The 12,797-nt window shown below is 44.7% G+C and overlaps 1 protein-coding gene across 1 annotated transcript in view; it reads right to left on the bottom strand.

The window, feature by feature from the left end:
• KIAA1549L (KIAA1549 like) overlaps nt 1-11,799 on the bottom strand; it is a 320,630-nt gene extending 308,831 nt beyond the window's left edge. The window contains exon 1 of the mRNA XM_077114789.1: nt 11,373-11,799. Within this exon, the coding sequence (XP_076970904.1) occupies nt 11,373-11,799 (427 nt within the window). The remainder of the gene's footprint in view (nt 1-11,372) is intronic.
• Nucleotides 11,800-12,797: the final 998 nt, after the last annotated feature.

The following is a 12,797-nucleotide window of genomic DNA, read 5'->3' as shown; positions in this document are numbered from 1 at the left end:
TCTCTGTGCCTCAAGTTCCCTCACCTGAAACACGGGGATAATAACAGAACCTATTTCTTAGGGTTGTTGTGCAAATCAAATGAGCCGATACTCGGTAAGCATTAGATATTATTTCTATCAATTAATTATAATCCTCGTGTGGCCTAGTTATACTTCTTTCCTATTCTGAATATGTCCCATGAAACTCCCCTGTGGCCCGAGGCCCCATACTTGAGCTACTTTCAGTTGTGTAGCTAAGACATATGTGTTGTCTCTAAGTACTCTATCCCCTGCATCATAGAACGATGTAAAAATCCCTCCATCACCTTGTATGGCCTTTACGAATCACTTCTTCAATACTCTCTTAGGAGTGGTGTGAGATTCATATAGGAACAGAGAGTTGAACAGCTCAACAACTGTGAAGTGCTGTGACAAAGTATAGGAACTGTTAACCTCCTAGGGAAAAGTGAAATGGGGGGAAAAAAACACTTGTTTAAAATAAAATCTTTAATTGCCAGACCAGAGATAAGAAATTATTCCCCAACCTACTGAAGACAAAGGTTTAGATTCCATAGGATTCACCAGGCTGACCCGTGTTCACCTCCAGCATTAATGGGACAGTAGCAGGGAAGACAGCCCTGTGATGCTGATCTCTGACCACCCTCTTCACGCACTTTAATTCCATGCAGAGAAAAACTCATTATCCACAGCCTCCTATTCTTCCCAAAACAAAGACTCATTATTTGATAATGAAATGTGTGGGTTCTGGAGAGACTGATGCTCTGCTCTTTTCAACAAAGACTTTTAAGCTGTACTATTAATTTCAACACATTTTCCTCGCAGACTTCACATTTTCCTTCAGCTTTCCTTGGCTCACTGTTGACGTTTGGTAAATAAAAAGAGAAGTGACAGAGGCGCAGCGTTCATTACCAGGGGCATAAGTAGAGGGGTAGGTCTAGGAGTTCTAGTTTTATTCTAGATGCTTAATGCCATATTTTATGTTGAAAGGCATCAACAGAAATATTCCACACGTTGCTGTTTACTGGCACTGCATAAATACCAAAGCCATTTCGTGTTTCTGATGTGAGGAGATTCCATTTCAAGTTAAGAATAGATTTAACATATATAAATCAAAATCAAGCTCCCTTCTCGTGGGTAGGATGCATTAGGGAGAGGCTCAACCGAGTGGGCAGAGAGCAGGTGTGACAATGACCTTGGGCTAAATGCTCAGGCAGCAACGAGGCCCTGTTCACATCTACATTAGCTTAAACACAGTGTTTATCCCCATCCTATTCAGTGTTTAAAAGGGTTCAGATTTTCCTTAAAATCGGTGAGAGCGCTTCCCAGAGAAGGAGGCCAAGGAAAGAAGAAATGGAAGGAATAGTCTAAGGAGATATTTTAACTTTCTGAGTATGAATCTCACCTATGCGTCTCAAAACCGTTTTCTTTCTATACTGAAGGTTTTTTGTTGTTTGCACAAGAAGTTCAAATTCTCTTATGACAAAATTTAGTGAGCATGGAAAGACGGGCCATAATGTAATGTTAAGCGGAAAAAGCAAGATATTTTACATTACACTTTTTTATTGTTGCTGTCAGAGAAGTTGTAGGTTTACAGAAAAATCATGCACACCATACAGAGTTCCCCTATTATTAACACTTTTCATTAGGTGTTTCATTGATACAATTCATAAAAAAACATTTTTATAATTGTATTATTGACTATAGTCTATCAGTCATCATTACAGTATTTTTCCTTTAAGAAATTAAGTGAGGATATGTATATGGATATAAGTATTTATCTGAAAAAATGTCTGAAAGGACCCATCAAACTTGACAGCACAACTCTAGGGAGTAGCAATGGGGCCAACAGAGCCTTTGCATTTTACTGCATAATTGCGTTTTTTTTTTAATTTATTAAAGTAGAAATTACTTTAATAATTCTCAAAAAAGCTAATGAAGATTAAAAAGGACCCACTATTTAACTGGGATCCAAAATGGAAACATGACAGCAAAAAATGGGCAAAAGCTTCTCTTTTCTTTACTGGGTTGCTGCCAATGTAGGAAGAGGTAAGAAACTCAGTTGGTATAATCACACTAAAAGTTCTGCTTAGGGGCTCATAAACAAAGGCCAGGGGGCTGGGGGCAAAAGGAGAGAGCTTAAGGCTCTTTTTCACAGATGATAAAACCAAAGCCCTAAAAAGTAAAATGACTTGATAAAGGACAGACAGGGCTGTCCTTTAGGCTGCTGAACACAATTTCGAAAGCAATCTCCATAACTCAGGCTGTTCTCTCTAGACTTTAAACCAAATCTCTGCTCAAATGTTCAAGGAGTGTCCACTGACAGCCTTGAGAATGAGTAAATGTACTCAAGGTTTCTGATACTTTTTCTTTTACTAAAGGAAACCTTGAGCGATTTTCAATCCATCTATAAGACCATAGACCTGATGGGAGAAATAATACCAATTCTACAAACATTTAAAGAAAGCAGGAGAGGGAACACTTCTCTACGATTTTATGGGCCAGGGTTACCCTTATGTTAAAGCCAGACCAGAAAAAGCACTTCAAGAAAGGAAAGCTATAAACCAATATCCCCCATGAACAGAGACTCAAAAATTTCTTAACAAAAATATTAGAAAATCTAACCCAAATAGATTTGCAAGGTTGGTTCAACATTCTAAAATCAACCAACTCATCCTTTTCCAGACCAAAAAAGAAAAAAAAATGTGATCATCTCAGAAATATGGAGAAAAATCTCTATCTATACATGATTAAAATCCATAGTAACTTGATATAGAAGGGAGCTTCCTCAACCTGATAAAGGGTAAGCACAAAAATAAATATAGCTAACATCATATTTAATAGTAAAAGACTGAATATTTTCCCCTAAAAATCAAAGCAAGTATGCCTACTCTCACCATCGCTATACTGGGAGCCCTAGACAATGCAATAAGGCAAGGAAAAGAAATAAAATTCACGCAGATTGGAAAGAAATAATACTGCCTTTATTTACAGATATCATGATTATCTACATAGGAAAATCCCAAAGATTCTACTAAAAAAAAAAAAAAAAACAACTACCAGAATGGAGTTTAGACGCTCCACAGGATATAAGGTTAATATTTTAAAAATCATATGTCTATGATTTAAAGTACCATTTACCAGAGCATTGAAAAACATGAAATGCATATGTATAAAATTTTTATACTGAAAACTATAAAACATTGATGAAAGAAATTAAAGAATACCTAAATAAATGGAAAGTGATATTGTGTTCATGGATTGAAAAATTCAATACTGCCAAGATGTCAATTCTCCCCAATTGATCTAGACTCAATGAAATCCCAATCAAAATTCCAGTGGGCTTTTTTTTAAATGATGATTCTAAAATCTAAATGGAAAAGCATACGATTTAGAATAGCCAAAACAATTTTGAAAAAGGAAAACAAAGTTGGAAGACTCGCAGGTCCCACCTGATTTCAAGCTTGCTAGAAAGCCAGGGCAGTGATCTCAAACAGGGGCAATTTTTGTCCTCCAAGGGACATTTAGCAATGTCTAGAGACCATTTTGGTGGTCACATGGAGGAAGGCAGTGTAAAGTGGTAGAGAGAGGTGCTACTGTCATCTCCCGAGCAGAAGCCAGAAATGCTACTAAATGTCCTACAATGCACAGGACAGTCACACACACACACACAAAAAAACTATCCAACTCAAAATGTCAATAGTACTAAGGTTAAGAAACACTGAGATAGAGAAATTAAGATAGTGTTGTACTGGTATAAGGAGAGAAGTACAGATCAATGGAACAGACTAGAGTCAAGAAATAGATGCACACATATCTGCTAGGGTAATTCAATGGAGCAGGATAGTCTTTTAATAGATGGTGCTAGAACAACTGAATATCCATATGAAAAAAATTAACCTTGCCTTCAACCATATACAAAAATTAACATGAAGTGGATCACAGACCTCAAAGTAAAAATAAAACTATAAAACTTCTCAAAGAAATCATATTGTTGCTCTTGGTGACCTTGAGTTAGGCAAAGAGTCCTACACAAGGACACAAACACACACACACACACACATAAACACAAGTCATAAACTAAAAAGTTGATAAACTGGAGCTCACCAAAATTTAAAATTTCTGCTTCTTCAAAGACACTGCTAGGAACCAAGCCCCCCAGACTGGGAGAAAATATTCGCAAAACAATATCTGAAAAAAGGATTTGTATCCAAAATATATTAAGAAAGCGCAAGACACAACAATAAGGAAACAAACAACCTGATTTTTAAAATAGGCAAAAGATCTCCAAAGAAGAGATACCGATGGCAAGTAAGAACATGAAAAGATATGCAACAAAAGTATCATTTGTAATTAGAGAAATGCAAACTAAAACCACAAAATGATACCACTAAAAAAACTATTAAAAGGGCTAAAATTATAAAACATCTTTAAGCTGACACTATGAAGCGCCAGTAAGGAGGCAGAAAAGCAAGTGGAGCTCTCAAATCTTGCTAATAAGAATGCAAAATTGTATAGCCCCTTGGGAAAATAGTTTGGCAGTCTTTTCTAAAGTTAAACGGATGCCTAACATTTGACCCAGAAATCTCACCCAAAAGAAATGAAAGCTGTCCATGCAAAGACCTTTATGCCAAAAACCCAAATGTCTACCAACTGCTGAAAGGATAAACAAACTGCGGTGAAACAGAATGAATACTACTCTGCAATAAAAAGGACAGAACGAATGGTACTTGCAGCCATATCAGTGATTCTCAAGAGCACCATGCTAAGCGAAAGAAGCCAGACACACAAAAAACTACATGCTGCATGAGTCAATGTATATAACCTTCTGAAAAAGGCAGAACTATGGGGACAGAGCTGAGATTAGTGGTTGCCAGGGGCAGAAAATGTGGGGGAACAGCGGCAGACGGGAACTCTTTGGGGTGATGTAAATATTCTATATTTGGATTGTAGTGCTGGATACATGATTGTATCTATCTGCCAAAACTCAGTATACGGTGTACTTAAAAAAGGGTGAATTTTGCCATATACAGATTATACCGTCATAAACTTGACTTTTAAGAAAGAGGAAGAGCTCATGGGTGTGTTTTTTCTACAGCACGACGTTTCAAAAATCTGAATTGGTTGCTGACATTTGAAAATGAGAAGATTTTAAATAAATATCCAATTTTTCTTGAGAAGTCAGAAATATGGCTCCTTCCCTCACAGGCTACAGGCGCGCAGGGGCCGCACCTGTGGACAAGGCAGGTCCTTTCTGATCTGCCACAGGCCCCATCTAACCTAATCCACCGAGGACCTTTACTGACCCACCACACCACCCACGTGAATACAGCTTCTTGTCCTGGACCTCAGGTAACTTGAGGGACAAGTCCAACTCGCCCTCCACGGTACCGCCCGCAATTAGGGAAGAGCCTGGAATCTTCCGGGGCCTGATAAATACTGCCAGATCAAAGTGACTCATTTGTCACCTTTCTACCTGCGCCCATAACTGAATTTACAGCACCCAGACAGCTGGCTGCTCCCTGGATCCCGGAGTCCCCAGAAACAGATGTCATCCACGGCAAACAGCCCATGACCTAGAATAAAGCATCCCTCTGTGCGTTTAAAAATCCCCTGTAATATGTTGTCAAGCCACTCAAATGTTGTAGGGTCATTCCAACTACTCATTTTTGTCTGGAGAAGAGTAGAGCTGTTGTTTGTACTTTAAAAAAAGGGAGTGGGGAGAAAGAAAACCACAATTTGGGACCGAAGGTTGATGAAAATATAAAAGGAAGCATGCGCATTCATTTTGAATATTTTCAGATCATGTTCTAGTAATTTAAGACATAAAAGAAGTAAGCTTCTGAGAGATTCTCTGATTGTCCTCAGAATTTCAGTATCTCAAGCTTTCCACAGTGATGTTCTGTTTTAGGGGAGAGGGTGAGAAGGGAAGGGAATATCTCACTTCTGTTTTATGCCAATATTAAAAGTCCAGTGCTATTGTTCCCAAGATCTTCTTCTTTACTTTGCATATAAAATGGGAAAAGAAAGGTGAGACCCGGCTTGGGACATCTTGCAAGTATCTCTGAAGTGCTAATAACGTTGAGAGTAAAAAGTCCAAATGTATTTTGTTCAGGGCTTCTAACTTTGAAACACACACACACCAAATTAAACACTCTTGTTGCATATGCTAAAAAAAGGGGGGAGGGAGTACAACATAATGTAATTATATCCCATCTTAAGCTCTTCCTGGGCCACCTTCCTGCCAGCCACCACCCTATCACTCTGCCTCCCTTTATGGAAAAGACATTAAGTGTTGTATTATTCACTGTCTCTGATTTTCATTCTTTCTTTCTCTCTTGAACCCTGTGCAATCAGACTTTTGTCTCCACCACTCTCATGGCTTCCCAACACCTCTACATCTACAAACCAATGTCCATTGCTAGAACCTTCTAACTCCACTCCTAGCAGCATTTGGTCCAGCTGATCACACTCTCCTCCTTGAACACGTTTTCTCTTGGCTTCCAGGGCCCTGTTTCCATTTCCTTCTTTTCCTGCCTCCTGTTGCTTCTCCTTGGTCTCCTGAGCTGGTCCCCTTCTTATTCTGGAACCTTTATATGCTGCAGTGCCCCAGGACTCATTGTTCAAATCTCTTTCTTCTCTATACTCACTCTCCACGTTTCTTATCCAGTTCCAGCTGATAGCTCCCACATTCATAATTCTAAACCCAGACTCATTTGTTCTCACCAGCTATGTGACATCCCTGCTTGGATGTCTAATAAACATTTCAAGTGTAACATACCAAAGCAAATTTTCTAACCCAAACCTGAATCTCACCCAACCTTCCCCCATCTCAATTAATGGCAACCCCATCTTCCCATCTTCCCAGCTGCCTGTGCCAAAAGCCTCAGCACCATCTTGGTTCCATTTTTTTCTCTCCCACCCCAGCTCTAATCCATCCAAAAATTTAATTAGTCAAACCTTCAAAATATGTCCAAACTCTAACCACTGCTCACACCCTCCATTGCTACCACACTATCTAAGCCATCATCATCTCCAGATGGGGTATCAACAGTAGCCCCCCACCTCATCTCCCTGCTTCCACCTTTCTTTTTATGGTCTTTTCTTCCAACAACACCCACTGATCCTTTTAAAGCTGAAGTCAGATCACGTCACCTCTTGCCTGGATGCTCCAATGCTTTCCATCTCATTCAAAATAAAATATCAAATCCTCAGCCGAGTCAATCAGTCCCACATGATCTGGCCCCAGCTCTCTCTCCAACATCATTTCTTACCACTCTCACTTTCGTTCACTCAATTCCACACTGACCCCACTGCTGTCCCTCCACCAGCCCAAGTACAACTTCTCCTCGTGACCTTTGCACTTGCTCTCTTCCCCAGTATCGACGGGTAGGTCTCTAATCAAATACCATCTCGCCTTCCCTCACCCCTCTATATAAATGAGCACGGGTGTGAGGGCGCACACACTAACCCTCAGCCTCTTGCTATCCCCTTACCCTGATTCATTCTGCTTCTTAGCACTCATTGTCACCCAATCTACTTGATTTGTTTATTGTGAGTCCCTTAGACACTTGCTACCCAAGGTGGGGTCCAGGAACCAGCAGCCTCAGCATCACTCAGGTGCTTGATGGCATCTAAGCCTTTATCCCGGACCCACTGAGTCAGAATCTACATTTTAGCAGGAGCCTTCAGTGATTCACATGCACGCGAAAGTCTGCAAAGCGCTGGGCTAATTTCTAATTGCCATGAGAGGAGGAGATTGATTTTGCTGATTACTGTAACTTCAGACGAGCTGGGCTCTCAAAACACATTGAGTGAATGAAGGAGGAATGAACTCCTAAAGTTGTTCCAAATGGAACTCCAAATTGATGACGAGTATAAGGACTTTGGAGGGAGGCAAGGAAGACATCCCAGATCAAAATTATCTCCTCTATTATTGTATTAAATTAGAGATTCCCTGATGTCTCTGATTTGAAAGAAGCAGACCCTTCTTTCAAAATGCAAATATATCCATGAACAAATAGTCAGTCATAACTTACCATGAATTGCTTAAATGATATAATAGTCCAACATCCAACAGAATCTGCTCAACTGAGAGAAGAGGAATACGAGAAGGCTGAAAATTGAACAAGTGCCTACTCGGTACCAAGCATGGTGAGAGGCAATAGGAAGACAAAGATAATCAGGATTTCAGATGCTGGTGGAAGAAACACACCACCGCACGGGGAGCCAGGAGGGCAGAGCGCCTGCCTGGTGAGGAGGCCCAGAGAAGCCCCGCGTATCCAAGGGTCCTGGGTGCTCCTGCCTGCAACACCCTGTGCTCTGGTCACAAAGAAGCCTTAACTGCTTCCTCGGTTTGAAAGCCACCGCCAACCCTGCTAAGCCCTGTTCATCCTTCAAGAACTCCACTCACCCAGAATGAATCCTTCCCTCATTTTATTAGCCCCAATCATGCAAATCCAGGTTCAGGGGCCCATGATGCCCTCTTCACAAGGGGCTTCTACAAACCACCTTGTTTTTAGCCACCTCTCTACCCACTGCCCCAGCACAGTGCCTGGACACAGTAAGCATTCTTGTCGATTTCTGCCATCTTAAAAATTTCTTGCATTTATTGAGCATTTACTATGGACCATGGATTGTTTTAGACACTTAAGATCTATTACCTCATTTAACCCTCACAACCAACCCAATGGGACTGTAAAATCCCCACTTTACAGATGAGGGAACTGAGGCACAGTGAAGGTAAGGACACACTGAGTAGATGCCTCAAAAGAGATGAGCACTGTCCTGCACGTATCAGGCACTCCAGGCACGCCTGCTGACGTGAACTGAATTGAAGACCTGTAGCTACGTAGATCATAAAGTCAAATCAGAACTTTACCATTTTACCTGGAGTCCCAGAGGGCATCAGAGAAAAGAGGTTGCTGGAGCTTGCTGCTATAAAGAAACTTCTTTCCCACACCAACCTCCCACATCCAAAATGGAAGTTATTGCCTGGGAGCAACAGTTCCTTCCATGGACATGGAAGTTAGAAGAGGAAGTCTGAGGGAGGGCATTGGAGGAGCAGCCTTTCCTTTAGATGGAAAAGAGAAGGAACTCAGATTCCTCAGGAATATTAAAGCAGCAGGGGTTGGAAAGAAATGAGCAGTGGTATGCTTGGAACATGCTGCAGGGTCTCCAGGACACAAAGATTCTGAAAAGCACTGCAGCATTTCCCAGAAATGAATTTCTTTTTATTCATTTTTCAACCACAGCCAATGTCTGGCTTAGCCTTGCTTAGAAAACAAGGTGCAGCAACAATGTAAGTGACACAACTACAGCAAGCAAGCACTTCCACGAGGATGTGAAGCGTCACAGGTTTGGCTTCTGATGCATGTAGGTATGAGATGTATTCTGCAGCGAGTGATGGGACCAATCCAGAGCTACCCCTCAGAAAAAGTTCAAAACTAGGTTGTTTGATGGAAGCAAGAGATCCCAGGAAAATGATGTTCACTCTCTACCTCCTTTCTAACATTGGTTCGTCGCACAAACCCCTGGGGACACCTTGCATGAGCCCCAGGACTTGCTCACCCTGGGGTGAAGCAGCATCAAGTGGGAGCCAGAGAACAAATGAAAGCAGGGAGAAGACGAGCTGGGGGGTCTGGGTTTAATTAACCCCTCCACTGAGGGAGAATCCAGTCGTGAAATGGAATCAGCAGCAAACTGCCAGGAAAGCAAGTAGACTATGGATCCACAGGTGAGTCAGACCACCGGACACTGGTCATCACAGGTGACAGCAGGAAAGGCAGCCCAAACTCACAGACAAAGCAACAAAGCACCTAATGAAAAAGGAAAAGACACAGGACTTTGGGGGGACACCACCAATTTTAATGATTTTTATCATCATTTTAATCAAAGCATCTTTCCTAGCTTGGTATCCCTGTAACCACCACACTAAAGTGGGAGAGGTGGGATGGCAGCAAAGTTAAAGCCAAAAACTGTAAGTAAGGAGTACCCTAAATTAAGCTCTGGCCCTCTGAAAGAAGAGCCAAGCAAAATCACAGAGCTCAGAAGAGTCAGTGAACAAAGGTCCAAAGGGAGAGAAGAAATACAAAACTGATCAAGGAAATCATCTGACATTAGCCTGAACAGGAACAATATAGGAAATCCAAATTTACAGATGGTTGAACAGTTAATGGCATCTGGAAACACCCAAAAGTTAATAACTCATTAAACAGTTGACAGAACCATCAAGGATCTGATTCATTATAAACAAAAGCTTTATGTGTATTTCTGATCAAATGAATACTAAGGTATTTACATGTGTCTTACTCAGAACTTACCTTTTAACCATTATGCTCAATATGTATCACCATAAAACTTGGGGACTAAAAATCATCAGAGGCCTTTCTCAGTTCTCTGGCACACACCCAAAGATAACCAAACTTCCTAACCACTATAATCATAACAGAAAATTCCTTGACAGTAACTTGCACGCACCAACACCTCATGTCAATGATGCTAAGTGAATCAAGGGAAAACCGGCTTTGAATTAAACTGATGAAGAAATGCTTTCTAACCTGAAACCCTCTTACCGAAAGTAGTGTGAGCTCATTCGCAATAAAGGAACCTCAACCTAATTTGGGGAGGGGGGGTGTTATCAATCCTTAAAGAAGCAGTCCTCATTAGTCCTTGCCAAAACCCCTCAAAACTACAGGATCTCACTAGCTGAAGTGAGGGTCATAGTCCCCGATAAACAAAATGTACCAAAGCCCAGAATTTCAGCACAAATACAAAAGCCTGTTCTTGAAAGTGCTGTAGTAATCATTCTTGTTTCAAAGACAGTTATTGACTGCGCAGAGGAAGTTTTGAAGCACAGTAGAATAATTCCCTCCAACCAGTTACACCTGATTTCTCAAAATCGTCCAGGGAATTACAGAAATCTCTCTCCTGAGGATTCTTAGATTCTAAGAGTCAAATGTGACTACCTTTCACTAGCCTCCTGCAACCCATGGATTATAAATCTGATCTGGGTCTGCATTCCTTTACAAGGTGTAAGCCATTATTTCAGGTACCTTCCGTCCCAGAAGAAAAGGCGTCTGCTGGCAACACAGAGGAGACCAACATGGGATTTGGCTAAAACTCTCGAGCCATTTCATGCAGCTAAGACAACGCGGACACTTAACAAGGAGTCCAAAACAAAGTGGATGCCCCCAGCGGGAAACGCGCCCGGCCAAAACGCATTCCTCTTAATGTGTCCTAAACACATCAAGGCTATCTAAACGAAACGTGCCTAGGGGGCCCCTAGGAAAAATCTGCAACTTATCAGGAAAAAAAAAAAAGATGCGAAGGCACCTCTTTATTCTTCCCCGCCCCACGCTGCCTTCCCGGGAGACCGATCTCCGGCACTTCGCATGCTGCTGCAGCAGCACAGGGCGGTGAAACCCCCAGCACCGGTGCAGCGAAGACCTCCGCACCCACCGCCGCCCCGCCGCGTGCCGCCCGCGCCCAGCGATCCCGCTCCTCCAGACACCTCTGCGGGCGCAAAGAAGCCGCCAAGTGCTTACCCGGCTCGGCGCGGCAGTGCTGAGCCAGGGCCGCCAGCAGCAGGAGTCCCAGCAGCAGCGGCGGCGGCGGCGGCGGCGCAGCCTTAGACGCGCCGGCCCCAGGGCCCCACACCGGCCCGAGAGCTCTCACTCCTGGGCGGTGCTCGGGTCCCCCGCCGGCCCGGATGAGCCCGCGCGCCCCGGGCCGCCTCCTGCGCCCCCGCGCCGCCGGCCCAGCTCCCCTCGGGCCCTGGAGCTTCTCCTCCTGCCGAGCCATGGGGACGCCTCACACATCCAGGCCGCCTCCTCGCTCCGCGCCGCGCCGGGAAGCCCAGCCCTGGGCGCCCGGGTCCTCACCGGGCATCTCCGGCCATGGCCCGGGAGCCGGAGGGAGGGGGCGGCTCGCTCGCTCGTTCTGCCGCGCCCGGGGCGGGCTTCGGGGGCTTCACCCGCAGAGGGCCCGGGGCCGCATGGAGCCGCGGCGGCCGCAGACCCGGCTTCTCACGGTGCTTGTCACCGCGGGTCGGCGCGCCCCGGGCAGCGAGGGTGGGACAGGCGCCACCAGGGGCCCCTCCCTGGGGCTCGCTCCTGCAGACGGAGGCAAAGGGGGTGCAGGGGGAGGCGGCTGGCGGGCGCAGGGCGCGCTCGGGACCGTCCCTCCGGCCGCCGGCTGCTGCCTCTCCGCCCCGCTCTCCTTGCTCGCTCGCTGGGGGCTCCGGTCCCAGCTTCGGCTCCGGCTCCCGGGCCGCGACTGTGACTGCAGCTCAGAGCGGCGCTTCATTGACAAAGAAATCACGTAGCAACCCGAGCCGGCGAGGCAGGCGCGCGCGCGCATCCCCGCTCCCGCGCGCTCGCCACGGCCCCGGGCCCAGGCTGGGGGACCCCTCCCGGCCGTTCCCGCGCCGCACGGGTCCGGGGTGGGAGGATGTTCCCTCTCCTCCTTCCCGCTCCATCCTCATTTGGGCGGAGCGGGGCTCGGCGGGCGAGGTCGTCCGGCCCTGGGAAGGAGAGGTAAACGGCCACGGTCAACGTGCTGAAGCCACCAGAAAGCTTTTCAGCCTCGGTTTTGGAGACCCCTTTGCAGGGAGGCCTTTGTGCTGCTTGTTCACAACTTCTCTGAGAGGCCAGCGCACACCTGCACGCTCGTTTCACCCCTGAGGAACCCAAGCGGCTGTGGCCTGGTGGTAATAAAACACTGGATTAAAAACACGTTTGTTGCAGCCTTGCTTTCGCCCTCACTTGCGAATGGGACAGTTAGGCAGTCACTATCCAGTG

The sequence above is a fragment of the Tamandua tetradactyla genome, chromosome 8 (assembly GCF_023851605.1).
Source record: "Tamandua tetradactyla isolate mTamTet1 chromosome 8, mTamTet1.pri, whole genome shotgun sequence".
Taxonomy (NCBI): Eukaryota; Metazoa; Chordata; class Mammalia; order Pilosa; family Myrmecophagidae; genus Tamandua; species Tamandua tetradactyla.
Note: the sequence above shows the minus strand (reverse complement) of the source record. Positions and strands in the feature narration are given on the sequence as shown.